The 20,285-nt window shown below is 46.7% G+C and overlaps 1 protein-coding gene across 1 annotated transcript in view; it reads right to left on the bottom strand.

Annotated features, from left to right (window-relative positions):
- The window catches only part of LOC137644126 (transmembrane protein 164), a 105,099-nt gene that overhangs the window by 64,999 nt on the left and 19,815 nt on the right, over window positions 1-20,285 (bottom strand). Inside the window, exon 2 of the mRNA XM_068377098.1 lies at window positions 8,089-8,313. Within this exon, the coding sequence (XP_068233199.1) occupies window positions 8,089-8,306 (218 nt within the window). The 5' untranslated portion in view covers window positions 8,307-8,313. The remainder of the gene's footprint in view (window positions 1-8,088; window positions 8,314-20,285) is intronic.

The following is a 20,285-nucleotide window of genomic DNA, read 5'->3' as shown; positions in this document are numbered from 1 at the left end:
ACAAACCTTCAGCCTTTACAGAGGAGACTCCTCCTTAGGTGGGAGGAAGGTCCTGTTCAAACTGGCTGGAAAACTAATCCTGAGAATCCCAAACTCTGACCTTGTAGGTAGTGACAGTTCAGGTTCCTTACACCTTGTGCAAGAGTCATGTGACTATACCTGCGGCTCCACACCCCGTGTTATAATGCTCGAAGCATATATATATACTAATGGGTTTGTCTGGTTCCAATCAAGAAGCACATGTATCCTAATGTGTTTGCTACATTCACACTACATGGCATATGTAAAGTACTGTAATGTACAGTGATGCCTCAGGATACGAAATTAATCCGTTCAGGATGCGGTTTCGTATCCTGATATTTTCGTATCCTGAGTCGCGTTTTACATGTAAATAGCCTAATCCGTTCCAAGCCTTATAAAAAGTCACCTTTTCTTTCATAAACACGCTAAACTGTAGTAATAAACATGCATTGCAGCCATTTTTATCATTCAATAATTAACACAACCGTTAAAAACAGCCTAATCCATTCCAGAAACCACTATGAGATTATTCAATAATGTACGTAGTTATAGCCAAGTTATCCCCCCAAGCCCAAAGAAAACGGTCCGTTTTCTTTACTACGGTACGATACTGTATAAAAGTTACGGTACTGTATGTACGTAAAGCATTTAGATCAGTGAAGGTGTATTGTTACTGTACCTGTACGTACACCTAAATTAATGATTGATACTGTACCTGTACACTCTGAAAAAAAGGTTACAGTTAATTAGTGTAACAAAAAAGTTGAAACTTACCTTTTGATTGAGACGATGTCCGATAGCGAAGTCGCGGCAGAGGAGGATGGCATAAGGCAGAAAACGTAACAAGTGACAGACTACGTACAGTAATTTACACACTTAACACATTAACACTTAAACTTTACGATAAAAAAATGGCAGAAATAATTAACACTTAACATTACGTATGGAAAACTATAAAATGAAAGAAAAAATTACTTTAACACTTAACGGTAACATAAAACTTAAAATTGAATTTTTTTTTTTTTGCTTTTTTATAACTTTACGTTTTTCTTATTTTCTAAATCTCTTCTACTTCTTCATCACTTTCTTTTTTCTGTTTCTTTTCTTTACTTTCACCTTCTACTTCTTCATCTCTTTCTTTTTTCTGTTTCTTTTCTTTACTTTCACCTTCGTCTTGGCCTACTAATACCGCTGGCCTCTTTAATAAGAAACTATCCATTGAAGCTTGTTTCTGCCTACTTTTCAACACATTTCTAAAATGCGTTAGGCAAACGTCATTGCAGTGTTGAAGTGCACGGTTGGTATAAACTTTTTCTGGATGTTCCTTTTCGACGTAGTCTGCCATTTTATGGAAACATGCAAGAATTTCCTTAATGTCTGCCGTTTTCAAAGGTGCAACATCCTCCTCATCACCGCTAGAGAACTGCTCTTGAACATCACTCACTTGCATCGTCTCCAACTCCTTCAAGTCGTCCGTCGTCAACTCCTCGTGGTGCTCCTCGATAAGTTCATCGATATCTTCCGCGCTAACTTCCAGCCCCATGGACGTACCAAGATGTACGATGTCAGCCACCTCAGACTGCTGAATTGGTTCAGGATCGTCAACGATCTCGGCTTCTCCTCCAGGCTTCCCGAACCCCTCGAAGTCTCGTGCAGAGACAGCATCGGGCCACAGCTTCCTCCAAGATGAGTTTAGGGTACGCCTCGAAACTTCCTGCCAAGCGAGATCGATGAGTTTGAGGCATATCACGATGTTGAAGTGATCTTTCCAAAATTCACGCAGAGTGAGGTTTGTACTCTCTGTGACTTGGAAACATCTCTTGAAGAGATGCTTCGTGTACAATTTTTTAAAATTAGAAATAACTTGCTGGTCCATGGGCTGGAGGAGAGGGGTGGTGTTAGGCGGTAGATACAGGACCTTTATGAAGGAATACTCGGCCAGAAGATATTCCTCGAGGCCAGGAGGGTGAGCTGGAGCATTGTCCAACACCAGCAGACATTTCATAGGGAGGCGGTTTTCTTCCAAATATTTTCGGACAGTCGGACCGAAGCAGACATTCACCCAATCAATGAACAGTTGCCTCGTTACCCAGGCTTTTGCATTCGCCTTCCACATCACGGGAAGGTTCTCCTTAATGACTTTGTGGGCTTTGAAGGCTCGGGGATTTTCTGAATGGTACACCAGCAGGGGCTTTATCTTGCAGTCCCCACTGGCGTTTGCACAAAAAGCAAGGGTAAGCCTGTCCTTCATAGGCTTATGTCCGGGTAGCCTCTTCTCCTCCGCCGTGATGAATGTCCGACGAGGCATTTTCTTCCAGAAAAGCCCAGTTTCGTCGCAATTGAAAACTTGCTGCGAAGTGTAGCCTTCCTGCAGAGTCAACTCCTCGAACGTTTTAACAAAGGCTTCGGCAGCCTTCGTGTCCGAGCTGGCTGCCTCCCCATGCCGTACCACTGAATGGATGCCAGTCCTTTTCTTGAACTTCTCAAACCACCCATGAGAAGCCTTAAACTCTGGGGGTTCCTGCTGGGATGTTCCTTCTCCTGCTCCTTCTTCGGCCTGAGCACGCACGAGATCACCGAAAATGGCGGAGGCCTTCTGGCAAATTGTAGTCTCAGTGATGGTGTCTCCTGAGATCTCTTTGTCCTTGATCCACACAAGAAGCAGCCTCTCCATCTCGTCATGCACGTGCGTTCTCTTGTTGGAGAAAATAGTGACGCCCTTAGAAGGTGTTGCTGCTTTGATGGCCGCCTTCTGCTTCAGGATGGTGCCTATCGTAGACGGATTCCGGCCATACTCCTTGGCGATCGCACTTAAACGCATGCCAGACTCGTACTTTTTAACTATTTCAAGTTTCGTCTCCATCGAGAGCATCGTCTTCTTCTTCTTTCCTTCGGCAACATTCTTGGGACCCATGGCTTCAGTAATACGTAATATAATACACTACGTAACGTTATATACAGTCTATGTATAGTAAACACTAATACAGTACAGTGCACAGTAACGAAAGTTTATTAACGATAACACGTGGCGTACGAATGTACTGTATATTAACACAAAGTCAAACAAGCGAAAGCACACAACACAATGTCTGTTAACGATACCGCGGTCGGAACGAAAAGAGAGAGAGAGAGATGAACGCCCGTGCGTAGGCAAGCTGGGATAGTTGCTGACCAATAGGAAAGCAGGATCTTATGGCGTCAGCTAGCGTCTGAGTAGGGAGATAACCAATGGGTGAGCGGGAGGCTGTAAGTGAGTCTACCCAAGTTCAAAGTCTGGCGGCGCGCGCTTTTTAAAATTACTCTCGGCGAAGAGTTGGGATCTCGTAAGGTTTTCGTATCCTGAAATTTTATCCGTATCCTGGGGCATAAAAATCTTCGAATCACTTTTCGCATCCTGAATTTTTCGTAAGCAGAAACTTTCGTATCCAGAGGTATCACTGTATTTGCCTGGATACTACACTCTCTCCCTCAAAAGGAGTGTGTGAAGTGATACTTCTGCACATTGTATCAGAAAAGCTATCCATACAATGGGGACTTCCCTACAAAAGAATAGATTCCAGCTGACAGGATTTCTGATGGTACCCCAGTAGAGGGAAGATTAAAGTGAAAGGAAAGAACCAGTCAATCTTCACTTTCATCCCAGTCTAACACATAACCTCCATCCTCCATCCTCCATCCGATGATAAAAGTCCAGAGAAAGGAGGTGAAGCAGCTATACCACATGCTGTGTAGCTACTGTGGGTCCTAAGATAAAGGTGTCTAGAGGCCTGTGGGTCCATTCCCACAGGTAATGGGCAGTAGAACATTGTCTGATATAGTATTTCCATGCGCCTGCCTGGAGTACCTGCGGCACATAGAGATTTTAACAGAATGACAGGGTTATAACTACTCCCCAAACATCATGAGTTTTTACCCCGAGCTCCAAAAGGTGGGGTGGCGAATGAGTATAGGCAGTGACCTTCCACATCCAGGAGAAGATTGTATTTAGTCACTTTCTTCTTTATTTAACTCGTGTTGAAGAGGAACTGCAAGCAAGAGCGAGTTCTTTATGTATATTTAAGGTAACGGTCAATCGCCCTTACAAAATCCAAGAGTAGCTTATCAAGATATCAAGATCATTGGTTACATCTCTATGGCTCGCGAACCGAGACAAAGAATCCTGGTATCAAGAACAGACGAATTCTGGGTTTTAGCTAAAAGCTCAGTAACAAAGGGGGACGAGACCTACCCCCAGCGTTCGATATGAGCAATGCTAAAGTAGACCCCATGAAGTTCACTAACTCACTTGTCAGAGGCTAAGGCAAGTCAGAAACCCATTTGAGGAAAGGTACCTGCATAAGCTAAGCCCCAACAGTTCAAAGGAGTCCTCTTCAAGGACCACAAAACCTTATTAACATTCGAGGGTGGTGATCTCACCTCTCTTGGAGCACAAATGTGTTCAGTAATCCATACGAGTATGGAAAGTTTCACTGAAACGGCAACATAACTCCTTTCAGTCTAGAGGCCTGAACTATTATACTTGGGGACCTCTCAATGTTATTCAGAGTCATACCGAGTTTGGAGTGGCCCGGACTTGATTCAAGACACACTTTATCAGGCAGAACAGCGGAAAAGCTTGGATGTCAATGCTGTCCCAGAGATGCTGAAAGGCATCATTGAACACTTGCTTCCAGGTGTGACACTGGTAAGCAGAATATCGATAGTTTCCAATTAGCGATGTCGCGAACAGGTTGAATATCCGAGAACCCCTTAATGTCAGACACTTGCTCATTATCTGAGGATGAAAAGACCATTCTAAGCCATCTGCATCCTCTTCAGTTTTTCTGATGTTCTTTTACCTGAAATCCAGCTGTTATAGTTACCCCCTCATGGATCTCTACTAACAGTTGGTAAAGCTACTGAAAAAAAGAAAAGCCTATGTTGTTACCTCTGCCTCTATGGTGGTGCTGTTACTCATTCACACCTGCATTCACATTGAGCACGTGCATCTGGGCGATGAGCATCAAGGTGAGGCGTATCTGGCCAAGGCGTGTGTGGGTGAGGTGCGTTTGGTTGAGGAGTGTTGGGATGAGACATGTCTGTGTTCTTCAGGATGAGACTAAGAGGAATCAGGCAAAGGTTGGCTCTCAACTTTGTTGAGGGGTGAGTATGCTCACTTGTTAAGCACACACTAGTTGCAAAAAAGTGAGTTGATCGCAAACCAAGTTTGCCGATTATCATTCTAATCTAGTCAAGGAACGTTGATTCAACAGCACTCGATAGGAGACAAGTTGCCCGCAAGAGTGTCTATATAAAGAAGGCAACAGTATTCAATCAAGAAGGAGCTTGTTCCTTCCAACTTTAAAGAAGTCTGACTTGAGGGTGGCAAAGGTCAGAATACTACATTCACTTTTGGCCAGCCGACTGAATTGAAGGAGGCATGTTATCCTTAAGTATGTCCCAAGACACTGTAGTGTCATACCAGGAACAAATGTCCAAGAGCACAGAAGGAAATAAGCTTTAAAGCTAAAGTCTGCCAAAATCTCCAGCCAGTGTTAGAACATCTGTCGCCACTGACAGATGCTATCAAAGTGGCTACTCAGTGAGCAAGCAGAGGGCGGGGCTTCCCCACTCCTGGCTAGGTAATTACCGGCCACCTGTTTACACCTTGTTATAAATGACTTAACTGCCGTATTCTCCAGATTCGCTGTTACCTTTCCTATGTAAAGGGTGAAAGTTTGTATTTGTACTGAAACAAATAGAAATTTATGTGCCATATACCCCTCAAAAATTCCTTTTGTTGTTGGACATTCTCCCAGCCCCTCCATCTAAGTTGTGCTGACATTCATATTTTGTTTATAAACCCCTGATGTGGATAAAGGTCTCATCTAATGAGTGCTTCAGAAGTTCTACTCTGAAAAAAATTTCATGTGTTAGAATTATTGCTATCCCAAACAGGTAGAAGTCCCTTTTGGTAAGTCTGCCATTCTATCTCATTAAGAGGTTTGGTCTGGTTGAACAGTCTACTGTATATAAATCTTGGTCCCCTGAAGGTACAATCAGATCAAGCTAACTAACTAGGGAAGTTAGAAAATCACCAACATCTCATGTATGATTCTCAGAAGGGGAAATAGTGACTGGTGCTTTGACCAGATCAGCTTTCTCAGCAGTTTGAGTTTTTGTAACTATGTTAACATCAAAGGGCGGGGCAACTAATCCCACCCTTTTGTGCGAGCCTAATCTAATAGCAGTTCCTCATTACAGTGTGGGAGTAACTCAGCTTGAAAAGGCATGAAACTTACAAACTCTTAGCTAAAATTCCTATTACAAGCGCAAGACCATCTCTAAACCTGAATTAATAAGGTATGCTCTATGGATTCTTTAAGATGTTTGTGGCAGATTTCTAGACTAGAGAATAATCTTATCTAGAAGGCTTAATAGTTCTTCTGGACATCTAGCTTTGAAAATGTTTACATAGGCATTTAACTTTAAGGTGTCTGAATAATCTCAGAGGCTCAAAATTATAAAAAGGAAAGATCTATAACCTTTAATGGCTGATACTGATGAAGAAAGTCTGTTAGGTTGGGAATAGTGGCATGGACCAGACTAACTACAGTGCAATTTCAACTTGGACTGATATTCATGAGCTTTGCAGTCTCTAGACGACTCAAGAGATTACTTTGGCTGCCATCACAACAAAGACTTGGTTTCCAGAGCTGTTACTGAATAACTTACAGGTATAAAGCTACATTGTGTGAGTTCTAATGATACTTATGAAAGAAAACTTCTTGGGTCTGTGGCAACCCCAAAAAAAGTCTGAAAGACAATCACTTTCACTAAACATGAGTGATAATATTAACTTTAGGTTCCAGGAAGCTATGAACTTATCAAGGAACTTTCTTACAACTGCAGAGGGAAAAAGTGTGTCTTTGTGTTTTTCACAAATATATACCCACCTACCAGGATGTCTGATTCATTTGAGCTGAACACTACATTGGTAACCTCTGGTTACTTTCAACATCAGGGATCACCAGATTTTTCAATGTCTTGGCATATTTCTGGGTGCATATACCATAACAAAGGCAAAACTTAATACCATCTACTGAGGCTGTTTATTAAAACACTGCTTCCTGACCTCAAATGCTTACGATTTGTGTTTATCAATCACTATATCTACAGCTAAAAGAAATGAGATATATAATTCTAACTTTGTACCTCTTGTTACTTTAAACATGCAATGATTCTGCATGACATACTGCTCAAAGGGTTGCAGGGCCCAAAATAATTACTCACATTTCCAAAATATCATCTTGATGGCCTCTTCCACTATGACCACAACCATGCTCCTAAAAATCTAACCAATGAGCTCACTAGCTCTTTCTAAAGGCATCTGTAAGAACCTGAAATGGGAAAATTTCTGGCAGTAACACACCTAACCATGACCTACTTCATTAACAGCTGGAAAGAACAGATCCTTAATCAGCTGTAATGGAACACCTTTCCCAGAGAAGTCATGATAATTACGAGACATCGCAGCTGGTCAAACCAAAGCTTCAACCCTGTTGAATGGAGTACTGGATGGCAATATCAATCAGTTGCCCAGATATCCTCTCAACCTAACCTTGTTCCACTAAGCCCACAACAATATTGGTGCTAGTACTCTGGTGATGTGTGGAGTGATTGGACAAAGAACTAGTATTTCCTTTAAGAAAAAAAAAGGGGGCTATGCACATGAAAGCATCAAATTCTGATGGTGGTATTGAAATTTTTCAAGGACTTTCAGCTTGATGGTTAACTAAGATACATTGTTAAAATTGATAAGTGTATAAAAAGGAAATGTACAGGTAATTATAGATTACGAAATAAAGCACAGTATCAACAATTATTTCACAAATTTTAAACATTTTATTGCTTAATGCTAAGAGATACAAACTAACTTTTTTTCAAAATGTAACGTACATGTATTATTATAATCTTGAATGATATAGATAGAAAATGTGATACATTAGCTTTTATAAAAAAAAAATCACTACAAAAACACAATATAAATTTTGAGCAGTAAAATACAATACAGGTATGCACACTTACCTTACAAATTTATACGAAGATGGATAAGTTAAATACGAATAGCCCCAGAAAAAATAAATGCACGATATACCGATTCCTAAGAGTGTCTCAATTAACCTCCGGTGCATAGATATGAAATTTGCACAACCTGCGCCCCCATTGCCCGGAATTGTTGGATCAACACCTCCATAGCTCCAATCCAATACATTATCTAATGTGTAGCGATTGCGCCAGTCCATCCAGGGCCTGAAAGAATTTGCAACTATAAGTAAAGCAATGTAAAAAAAATGCCAGAGATATTAAAAATGACAGTTAAAATCTGGGAATGCATCATTAACCAACCTAAGTTAGTCAATAACAAAGTATTTTAATTTTTAATAATTTCAAGAAAAATTTAATAACAATGATACATATTTTTTTTTTATAATATATTTGCATTTTACTGCTATTTACATCAGTTAACGCACATAAAAAAATTAATGAAAAATACGAATAGATTTTCATAGTTTTATTTAGAACTAGTTTAATGATAACTCTCATTGTACATCCCAAACTCTAGTGGGAGATAAAGCATTAGATTATTATAAGTCACCCTTCATATATCATCCAAATACTATTGTAATTGTCAAAATATATGATTATTTTTTGTTCTATTTCCTACTGAGGATGTCATATCACTAGAATTGCAAAATGATCAAGTGCAAGATACTGTAGTACCCACAGAGTAGTGTATGCATAAAGATTTTTTCAAGCTTATCAACACACACTAGGCTAGAGCCAGTCAAAGGGTATCCATGACTTTAGCACAACATTAACCATCTCCAATTTCATGAAAATACAGTATGCAACAATACATGAATGAGCATAGAAAAATTTAATAGTAATGACCCATGTAGATGGATAATGAGACGTCGAAATATGGGTTTGCTTCATCTATTACAAAAGGTTCGTTCATAAGTACGTCGTACACAACTACCCTCTCAGATGAGGGACTTGTCAACTCGAGCGCCCAGAGGCAACTAAACTCCTTTCGCTAACAAAATGCAATCTTGCTGTAACAATATGACAAATTCGTAGATAATTTGTACTTTTCCTAACTATATAAACTTTAGATATTTAATAGGGGTATTACTTTCGGCATAGCTGAAATGACATGCCATTAATCTTTAACGAGTTTTAACTACCCACACTGCTAGTTAGCGGGGGGTAGCTTGCTACCGCTCCCCCTCACACACCTGGGAGTGAGCTCACTTTGCTTGGAGGTAGGACTTCAAGGGGGATAAGGCTGGCAGGCAAGTTTGGTTAAATAGCTAAGGTTTGTATAGTTAGGAAAAATACAAATTATCGACGAATTTGTCATTTGTTCCGTAATTGGAATACAAACCACGCTATTTAATACGGGTGACTCACCCACATTAGGAAGGGTGGACGTCCCAGACAGTCTGGCTTTTGGCTTTGCCAGGGGGCTCCTTATCTGAGTGTGTTAGCACTTAAGAAATAAGGAGCCCCTGCACCTCGCTAGAACCTTGCTACACAAGGTTTGCGGCCTACGCAAGCTGTGTGTGAAGGTATGAAGAAGTGTGACTCGTCCTATTAAGTTGTTCTGATCTTTAGAAGGAAAAACTGTGCACAAGGACTTTCCTAATACCACCTCATCAGGTTATGGGGACGCAACAGTATCAATCTTAATACTAGGTACACAAGGGAGCATGGTTTACCTGCAGTGATTTGAGGTCAGCTATGCAGAGAACCCAGGATGCTGCTTTCCCTAAGAGAGATGATGATGAAGAAAAGAATAAGGGCCAGTCTAAAACCAGGTAACAATGCCCTCAACCTTCTGCTACTTGTCCAATAAGGAGCTTGAGGTTCTAAACCAGGTGTTGTGCAGCCACCACAGGACCGATAGAAAATGTATCGAGTCTCCTGTGGGTCACGTCTTGCAGGTAGTGGGATGTGAACGTGTTTTGACGTTTCCCTATCCCTGCTTGAAGAACCTGCGTCACTGAATAATTTCTTTTGAAGGCCAGGGACGTAGCTATGCCCCTGACATCATGTGCTCTCGGGGAACGTGACGGAGGAGGGTCTGGATTCAGTGCAAGGTCAATGACCCTGCGAATCCATGCTAAGATCCGCTACTCCCGGGTTCTGAGTCTTAGCAATAAACTCAAGGACGAAGCTGAACATTTCCTCACCCCATCCCCTTGAATGGGCGATGTCATATAAGAGACCATGAAGTTCGCTGACTCGCTTGACTGAGGCCAAAGCTAGCAGGAACACCGTCTTCCAAGTCAGGTGGCAATCTATTGCCTGGCGGGGCAGTAAGTTCATAACTACGTATGAGTAGAGAAAGTTCTAGCAATGAAGAAATGTCCATTCCTTTCAGTCTGAAGGCGAGGCTTAAGGCAGAGCGATAGCCTTTCACTGCCGAGACTGATAGATGCATTTCTTAACGCAAATACACAAGGAACTCCGCTATTGCTGGAATAGTGGCATCGAGTGGAGAGATACCCCTTCCACGACAACAACCACAGAAGACTTTCCACTTTGCCTGGTAGACTGCTGCTGATGATTTTCGCAGATGTCCAGACATCCTAATCGCAACTTGTTGCAAAAATCCTCTCTCAGAGAGATGCTGGATAGTCTCCAGGCGTGAAGTCGTAGCGACGCTACGGCTTTGTGGAATATGTTGGCGTGTGGTTGTTTGAATAGATTGTGTCGTGGAGGGAATCCTCTTGATGGCTCCGTTAGGAGTTGCAGAAGGTCTGGGAACCATTCTGCGTGATGCCATAGCAGAGCTATGAGGGTCATTGAAAGATTGACCGATGTTCTGGTCTTGTTGAGTACCCTTCTCATCAGACGGAACGGGGGAAAGGCGTAAACGTCGATGTTGTCCCACCGTTGTTGGAAAGCATCTTGCCAGAGAGCCATGGGGTCTGGGACTGGGAAACAGTACAGCGGGAGCCTGGAGTTCAGGGCCGTTGCGAAGAGGTACACAGTCGGAGAACCCCGCAAAGTCAGGACTTTGTTGGCTACCAGATGATCCAAAGACCACTAGGTACTCACTATCTGAGATGCTCTGCTCAGGTTGTCGGCGAGCACATTCCTTTAGCCTGGAATGAAGCGTGCCGATAGTGGTATCAAGTGGATTTCGGCCCATCTCAGATGGGATAGTTGCTGCGAAAAAGTACCTCCTTTTTTGTTGATGTAGGCCACTACTGTGGTGTTGTCATTCATCACCACCACAGAGTGACTTACCAGGAACTGTTGGAACTGTTGAAGGGCCAGAAAGATGGCCTTCATTTCTAGGAGATTTATATGGAGGTACTTTTCTGACTCTGACCAGAGGCCTGAGGTCGTGTGGTGCAGCACATTTTCCCCCCACCCTTTTTTTGAAGAGTCTGAAAACAGCATCAAAACCGTGGGAGGACGAGAAGATCCACTCCCTTTCACAGATTCTCGTTTGTCACCCACCACTGGAGGTCTGTCAGTTCCGCAGGTCCCATGGGGATCTGGATGTCCGGGGAGTCGTGTGCTTAATTCCACTGGGACTTGAGTCGCCACTGGAGGCGACCATTGGGAACTAGATGGGCCAGCGATGAAAGGTGACCGAGGAGACATAGCCACTATTGGGCTGGAAGTTCTTCTCGTCTGAGAAAAGGTCTTGCGACCTTTCTCAGCCTTACTATCCTGTCATCTGATGGGAAGGCTTTGTGGAGGATGGTGTCGACAATCATGCCTAAGTATACCAGTCTTTGAGTGGGAAGCAGAAAGGACTTCTTGAGATTTACCATGATCCCCAGATCCTGGCAAAGTCTCAGAAGTTTGACTCGGTGTTGAAGAAGGGTTAACACCGAGTCTGCTAGGATTAGCCAGTCGTCCAGATAACGGAGGAGACGGATGCCAATCCTGTGTGCCCAAGATGACACTAGGGTGAACACTCTGGTGAAGTCTTATGGTGCTGTGGAAAGACCGAAGCACAGCACCTTGAACTGGTATATTCTGTTGTCAGGGATGAATCTCAAGTACTTCCTTGAAGACGGATGGACTGGGATCTGGAAGTAAGCGTCCTTTAGGTCCAGTTTGCACATGAAGTCTTGCGGTCTTACTGCTAGTCTGACCGTGTCCCCTGTCTCCATGCTGAACGGAGTTTGTTTGACAAACTTGTTCAGAGCAGGCCTTTGGGGGCTTCTGAGTTCCGTAAACCTGATCTAGGACCGTGTCCTTGCCTTCACGGGGGCGATCACAGGGTCCATGAACCCGTTGAGCTGTCTCATCAGGCCCAAGACCTGCCAGAAGGCATGCACAGATTCTTGCTGCTCTCCACCCTGTGGACTGGCAGCTAAGTCTCCTGTCCCCGGAATCTCTTCCTGGAGAGACGCGTGGACGTTCTCCCGGGGTGCAGCTGGTTCCTGACGAATTGGAGAAGAGGACTTCGGAACCGTCTTGGAGTCCTTGGGCTCCCTCCTGGGCGGGATGCACGACTCCAGCAAAGAGGTCTGGTAGGCGCCTTCCACGCGAGACGATTCCCCTCCACGAGGAGATGACTCCCCCCTTGGTGCCGAGGGAGAGATCGCCACCTCGCTGGATTCTCCTGAGGACGGAAAGGCTTCGTCCTCGGGAGAAGGAGAAAACGACTACGAAGGGGACGGAGCCTTCCCGACGGACCTCTTAGGAACCAACTTCTCCCTGGGAGAAGTCACCACAAAATCCACTCCTCTCCTTCTCTTCAGCGGGGGCGAGACCGTCGTTGGCTTGTGTCCTAGATCGGCGAGTGCCGGCTTCATAGCCTTCACTAACGCCCACATCAGAGGACCAAACCAAGACTGCCGAGACACGGACACAGAGTCCGAAATTCCCGCTGGAGGGAAGGGGATCGGGCGATCCTTCGGAGTGGACACCACTGGACCTGCCTGCAAAGAAAGTTGCTTTGACCTCTCCGATGGGCCTTCCTTATCCTGTAAAAGAGACCTGCGCTTAGGCGGAGGCGATCCTGACTGCGGTCTGGGGACACGCGTCCCTGCTGCTGCCGCGAGCTGCGGAACCCGACGCGAACGGGGGTCATGCTGACGCTCGCGTGTAGACGATACTGAAGAGTCCCGCACGAGAGGCTGTTGGAGCGCGGGAGCGCAATCGCACGAAGACAAACGAGCGCGGGAGCGATCGCGCGCAGGCGAGTGAGCGCATGGGCGAGCTGGCGAGTGAGCGCGTTGGTGAGAGAACGCTCTGGCGCGTGGGCGAACGAGAACGCTCCGAAGACCGTTGCCGATGATGTCCAGGAGACCTGTGACGCGTGGGCGAGCAATGGCGAGTAGGCGATCGATGGCGCGTTGGCGAACGCTGGCGCGCAGGCGAGCGTTGGCGCGTTGGCCAGCGATGGCGCGTTGGCGAGCGATGGCGCGTTGGCGAGCAATGGCGCGTAGAACGTGCAGGCGAGCTACCGCGCGTGGGCGAGCTGGTTGTAGGAGACCCATGTCTCTCCAGATCCTCCGGTCGCTGACACGTAGGAGAGCGCTTGTGCGCAGGCGATGGATCACGCGGGCGGTATGGAGATCGCCGATGTTCAGGTGATCGCTGACGCGCTGGAGACCGTTGACGCGCAGGAGATCGCTGACGAGCAGGTGAACGTTGACGCAACGGAGATCGCTGGTATGCTGGGGATCGCTGGCGAGCAGGAGGTCGACGCGTGGAATCCTGTGCAGGAGCTGTCGACGCGACGCGCCAAGGCGAACGCTCATGAACGGGCTCAGGAATAGGAGGCGCGTGGTCGCGTGGGCGTACAGGAACTCTGGAAGTACGCGCAGGAGACTGAGCGCGTTGCTGCGCTGGAGAAAGCTGATGAGCAGGATCGCGAGGGCGAGGAGAAGAAGAGTCCTTGTCCATGTCCCGAACCGAAGTTCTTGGGCGCGTGGGGGCACAGGGCGCGTGTCAGGAACTGGAAGCGCAGGTGCGCGCTGACGGGCAGGAGATCTAGTGCGCTCAGGAGACCGATGGCGCGCTGGGTGCGCAGCAGGAACAGAAGGCTGTTCGATGTCCACAGGAGAGCGCTGGCGAGCAGTGGGGCGATGATCATCAGGAGAGCACTGGCGAACAGGAGAGCGCTGGCGATCAGGAGAACGCTGACGAGCAGGAGAGCGCTGGTGTGCTACTACGCGTGAACGCGCAGGAGGGCAAGCAGGGGAACCCTGACGTGCAAGGGAAGCACCCACACCATGGGCGACATCCCTTTGCCCCGAAGGGACCGTTGCCCGTCGGCTGACGAAGTCAGAAGACTGCTGGCCATCTGCACCGGAAGCGGAAGGTCTGGAAGGCGTTGGAGAACATGAACGATCCCTGGAGAGGTCTAAGGGCACGACTGCTGCAGGCGGCTTGCGGCGAGGAGAGTCCTCATCGGAGGACGGAGGAGGCGAAGACTCGAAAAGGCGCCTCTTAGCACCCTTATAGGGAGACGGGAGGGCCTTGCGGCGAAGCGGACGATGAGCCTTATGGCGAAGGCGGCCACGAGGGAGGTCGTCAGGATCATCAGTCCTCCGAAGAGGAGTCTCAGTCAGAGCGCTCCCCCGAGGGGGAGGCTTAGCCGCAGAAGAGCCCGTGGGACTCCCTTCCCCCTTCGAAGGATGTACGGAAGGGGGAGGAGAGCCTTCAGCAACGTCATCCACATCAGGAGCCGTAGAGGTTTGACTAGACCCGTCGGAAGCCTCTGCCACCACGAAGTCGACGATAGACAGAGGGTCTACCTCTGCTATCACCGACGACTGCTTAACAGCGGCCCCCAACTGGACAAGGTCAAACAGGGCTTCCTTGTAGGACAGGCACTTAAGCCCCAAGGAAGCCCAAAGCTGAAAAAGATCATCATTAGACACAGGATCATTATCAAAATCCTCCCCCGGAGGAGGAGGGGGAGCCGCCCCGCTATGGGAGGCGACACCCTGTCCCACACCCCAAGGTCGGGAAACAGAACTAGGGCCTGCGCTCCCACTCGGCGGTCTCCCACTAGGAGCCGGACGAGGGGGAGCTTCGGAGGAGGTTTGGGTGGCGGAAGAAGAGTCCCGAGAGCCTTCCTCCTCCTTCAAGGCAACCCCAGAAGGAGAACGGTCTCTCTTGGACTTCTTACGCCGGCGGCCAAACCTCTCCCACTGGGAGGCAGACCACTCCCTACACTCACTACAAGTATTTTCTCTATCACACCGTCGGCCTCGACACTGCGGGAAAAGGGTGTGAGGATCAGTATCCACCGCAGACATGAAGGTACCGCAAGGGCGACCGGCAATTCCAGGGCACTTGCACATGATGAAAACCAAAGGGCAAACCCAACTTCAAACACACAGCTGAGGAAAAGCAAAGAAAAGATTAAGGTTGTCAAAAACGAGGACGATAGACAGACACGTCTGCACATCGTCCGAGCCAAAAGTGAAGTGAAGCAAATCACCGGTGTGTGGGGGGGGAGGGGTAGCAAGCTAACCCTTCCCCTACCCCCACTAACTAGCGTGGGGTAGTTAACCCTCGTTAAAATCTATTGGCTCGTCAATTTCAGCTACGCCGAAAGTAAACCCAATGTAAATAGCGTGGTTTGTATTTCGGTTACGGAACAACAAAGTTTTATGAATACTTACCTGGCAGTTATATATATATATAGCTGAGTCTCCGACTTCCGCAGAATTTAATCGAAAATCGCGGCAACCGCCTTGTTGTGGTTGTGTGGTTAGATGGTTAACAACCCTTACAGGGTGGTACCTGGAATCATTCCCGTTTTCTGTTCCTCAGATTATCTTTGTCCGACCTGTCTCCTGAGGGGAGGTGGGTGGGCTTTAAAAATATATATATAACTGCCAGGTAAGTATTCATAAAACTTTGTTTTATCATAAAAACTCCATTTTTATGAATAGTACTTACCTGGCAGTTATATATATATATAGCTGATTCACACATTTGGAGGAGGGAAACAGACAGAAAACATAGTTGGGGAAACAACAAAAGAGTTGTAGGAGAAAAAACACCTTGATTCCTTACCTGCTAAGGCAGCTGACTTCAAAGGTTACTGCCTCTAGAGTCGCTTTCCCTTAGGAGTGTTCAGCCAGGAGTAGACCTGCTACACTGCAAACAACTCAATCGAGTCTGTCAAAGGGGTAGGACCAACGACTTGACTAGACTTCAGAAACTACCTTCGCCCCATATAATAAAAAAGAACTTGCAACCTTACTAAAACTAACCATCTAACCTTGCAGAAATAGATATAAGCTATCTATCTGGACTGAGGGAACCGTACCACAAGACGACGACCTCAGACAACCATAAAAAACACAAACTTATATACATGTACACAAACTAAGGTTGAGTGGGGGTAGTAACTCCTTTGCCTAATACAGAAGCCGCAGCTACATATAGGCCTAAGGTATAACACTTGTCATAGTCCACTATTACCTCTCTGAGGTAATGAGAAGCGGAGACAGAGTTGCTCAGTTGCTCCTCCAGAACGTTGCGTCCATGATCTGCCTAACTAACATATTTTTCCGGTATGCCAGTGAGGTAGCAATGGCTCTTACTTCGTGAGCCCGTACTTTCAACAGGGCGAAGTTTTCTTCCTCACTTAAGAGGTGGGCTTCCCTAATAGTTTCCCTCAGGAAAAAGGACAAAGCATTCTTTGACAGGGGTTTTTGAGGATCCTTCACCGAACACCATAACGAATTGGATGCACCCCTCACGTTCTTAGTATGGGCCAAATAAGCCTTGAGAGCCCTAACCGGGTCGAGGAGGCTTTCCTGTTCCTGACCCACTAGGTTCGTGAGGTTAGGGACTTCAAAAGTCCTGGGCCAGGGTTTCGAAGGGTTCTCGTTCTTGGCGAGAAAGTTGAACCTTAAGGCACAAACCGCTCCATTTTGATTGAAGCCTACACGCTTCTCGATTGCCTGGACCTCGCTGACCCTTCTGGCAGTCGCTAGAGTCAAAAGGAAGAGGGTTTTCTTAGTCACATCTCGAAGAGAGGCTTGCGAGATAGGCTCAAATTTCTTGGAGCACAGAAACTTAAACACCACATCCAGGTTCCAAGATGTGGGTCTTAACTGTACCTGCTTCGTTGTCTCAAAGGACCTAATGAGGTCCTGCAAATCCTTATTCTGAGACAACTCTAAGCCTCTATGCCTAAAGATGGTTGAGAGCATGCTCTTGTATCCTTTAATGGTAGATACAGCCAGCTTAGCATCCTGCCTGAGGTACAAAAGAAAGTCTGCAATCTGTCTTAGAGAGGTAGAGGACGAGGAAACCTTGTACCTCTTGCACCAAGCTCTAAAGGTCTCCCACTTTGACTGGTAGACTCTGTGACGAGATCCTCCTTGCTCTGGCAATAGGTTTCACCGCTTGTGACGAAAAGCCTCGAGATCTAACGAGCTTCTCGACAGTCTGAAGGCAGTCAGATTGAGAGCGAGGGGGTTTTGATGAAATCTCTCGAAGTGGGGTTGTCTGAGAAGATCTGAACTTGCCGGGAGCCTTCTTGGAACGTCCATCAGCATGCCTACCACTTCGGTGAACCATTCCCTTGCAGGCCAGAATGGGGCCACTAGGATCATTCGCCCCGAATCGAGGAGAGCGAATTTTCTGACAACCAGATTGATGATCTTGAACGGGGGAAAGGCATACATGTCCAACCCATCAAGAAGGCGTCCACTGCAACAGCTTCCTCGTCCGGGACTAGGGAACAGTAGTTGGGGATCCTTTTGTTCAAACTGGAGGTGAAAAGGTTTATTACAGGTCTGCCCCACAACTTCCAGAGGCTCTGACAGACATGCGGGTTGAGAGTCCACTCTGTGGGAAGAACTTGTCCCCTCCTGCTGAGCATGTCTGCCCTGATGTTTCTCTGCCCTTGAACAAACCTCGTCAACAGCTGAGTCTTGTTCTCGTTCGGCCAAAGGAGAAGCTCTCTCGTTGTTGTGAACAGAGAGAGGGAGTGAGTTCCCCCTTGTTTCCTGACGTACGCGAGAGCTGTGGTGTTGTCTGAATTGATCTCCACAGTCTTTCCTGACACCGAGGTTTTGAAGGCCTTTAGCCCTAACAAAATGGCTATCAATTCCTTCCTGTTGATATGCCAAGTGATCTGACTCCCTTCCCAAATACCTGAGACCTCTTTGTTCCCTAGTGTTGCTCCCCAGCCTGACTCGGACACGTCTGAGAATAACACTAGGTCGGGGTTCTTCTTGTACAAGGAGATCCCTTTTCCCAACAGAGCTGGGTCCAGCCACCACATCAAAAGATCCTTGATCTTTGTCGGTATGGGAAAAGAAAAGGAGTCCTCCTGGATCTTTCTGTTCCAAACATTTGCGAGGAAGTGTTGCAGAGGCCTTAGGTGCAGTCTCCCCAACGGGACAAACTGCTCTAGGGAGGATAGAGTTCCCAGCAGACTCATCCACTCCTTCGCTGAGCATTACTGTTTCTTTAAAAATTCTTTGACTTTGTCTAGGCACCTGGTCTGCCTCTCCTGGGAGGGAGAAGCCCGAAAAAGAACTGAATTCAGAACTACTGTATCCCCAAATAGAGAATAGTCTGATTCGGCTCGGTCTGAGACTTTTCCTAGTTGACGATGAATCCCAGGTCCTGAGTGATCGTATATGTCTTCAGTAGGTCCTCCAGACATTTTTCTTTCGACTGTGATCGGATCAGCCAGTCGTCTAGATAGAAGGATACCCTTATCCCCTCCTGGTGTAACCAGCATGCCACATTCGCCATAAGTCTGGTGAAAACTTGGGGAGCTGTGCTGAGACCGAAGCGAAGTGCCCTGAATTGGAAGCACTTGCCCTGGAACACAAATCTCAGATATCTCCTTGAAGACGGATGAACGGGGACGTGAAAATAAGTGTCCTGCAGATCGAGAGATACTATCCAGTCGCCTGGACGAACTGCAGCCAGCACTGACTGAGTCGTCTCCATGGAGAACTTTGTTTTCTCCACGAAGGCATTCAGAGAGCTGACATCTAGGACTGGTCTCCATCCACCAGAGTTCTTGGGAACCAGAAATAGGCAATGATAAAAGCCTGGGGAGGTAAGGTCTTGAACTGGCTCTATTGCTCCCTTGACCAACATCTGGTCGACTAGCTCCAGAAGAGCCTCTCGTTTCCCCGCGTCGGTGTACTGAGCCACTAAGGTTAGGGGAGTGTCTGAGAGAGGCGGTTTCTTTAAAAAGGGGATCTTGTAACCTTCCTTGACGATCGAGAGGGACCAGGTGTCTGCCCCTCTCCTTTTCCAAGACTGCCAAAAACGAGACAGTCTTGCCCCTACTGTTGTCTGGAGGACTTCCATCTCATTTTTTGGATCGGGGCCTAAACGCACCTCTGCTGGTCCCTGGCCCTGACTCTTGTCTTCTCCCCCTAAAATCCGCTCTCGAGGAGGCCCTGCCCCGAAAGGGCTGTTGAAACTTCTTCTCTTCCTTCTTCAGAGGAGCAGGAGCAACAGATAAGGTTTTCCTAGCAGACCGAGACAAAAGGTCCTGAGTAGCCTTCTGTGCCAGAGAAAGGGAGATATCTCTGACCAGAGCTTCGGGAAAGAGATGACATGAAAAAGGGGCGTAAAGCAGCTCCGACTTCTGGGCAACAGTCACAGATCTAGAGGTGAAGGAGCACAAAAGAGCCCTCTTCTTCAAGACCCCTGCTGAGAAAAGGGAAGCCAATTCATTCGCCCCATCCCTTAGAGCTTTGTCCATGCAGGACATGATACTTGTCAGGTCCTTCGTGTCCTCCAGGAGTTCAGTCTTCCTGGCCAGAGTCCCGAGAGACAAGTCCAGGAAGCTAAAAACCTCAAAAACCCTGAAAATTCCCTTGACGAGGTGATCAAGCTCCGACAAGGACAACATCACCTTGGCAGAGTTTAAAGCATGCCTTCTTGTCGAGTCCACAAGAGCAGAGAAGTCACCTTGGGAGGAGGCAGGCACTCCTAACCCTAAAAGTTCCCCTGTCTCATACCACATACCGGCCTTGGAAGCGAGCCAAGATGGTGGGAAAGAAAAGGTGGTCTTGACAGCTTGTCTCCGTTCCTTCATCCAATCATCCACCTTAGCGAGAGCTTTCCTGGCCGAAATTGAAACTTTCATTTTGATGAAGGCCGAAGACTTTGTGGCTTTCTTCCTGGTAAATTGAGACTGAGGAGAACGAGGGGCCGAAGGTTGAAATTCCTCCCCATAAAGTTCCAAAAACAGCGAGATAAAACCTTATAATCACTAGTAGAGTCGGCAGGTTTTC

This window comes from Palaemon carinicauda, chromosome 7, assembly GCF_036898095.1.
Source record: "Palaemon carinicauda isolate YSFRI2023 chromosome 7, ASM3689809v2, whole genome shotgun sequence".
Classification (NCBI taxonomy): Eukaryota; Metazoa; Arthropoda; class Malacostraca; order Decapoda; family Palaemonidae; genus Palaemon; species Palaemon carinicauda.
The sequence above is the reverse complement of the archived record's forward strand: the minus strand, read 5'-3'. Positions and strand labels throughout refer to the sequence as shown.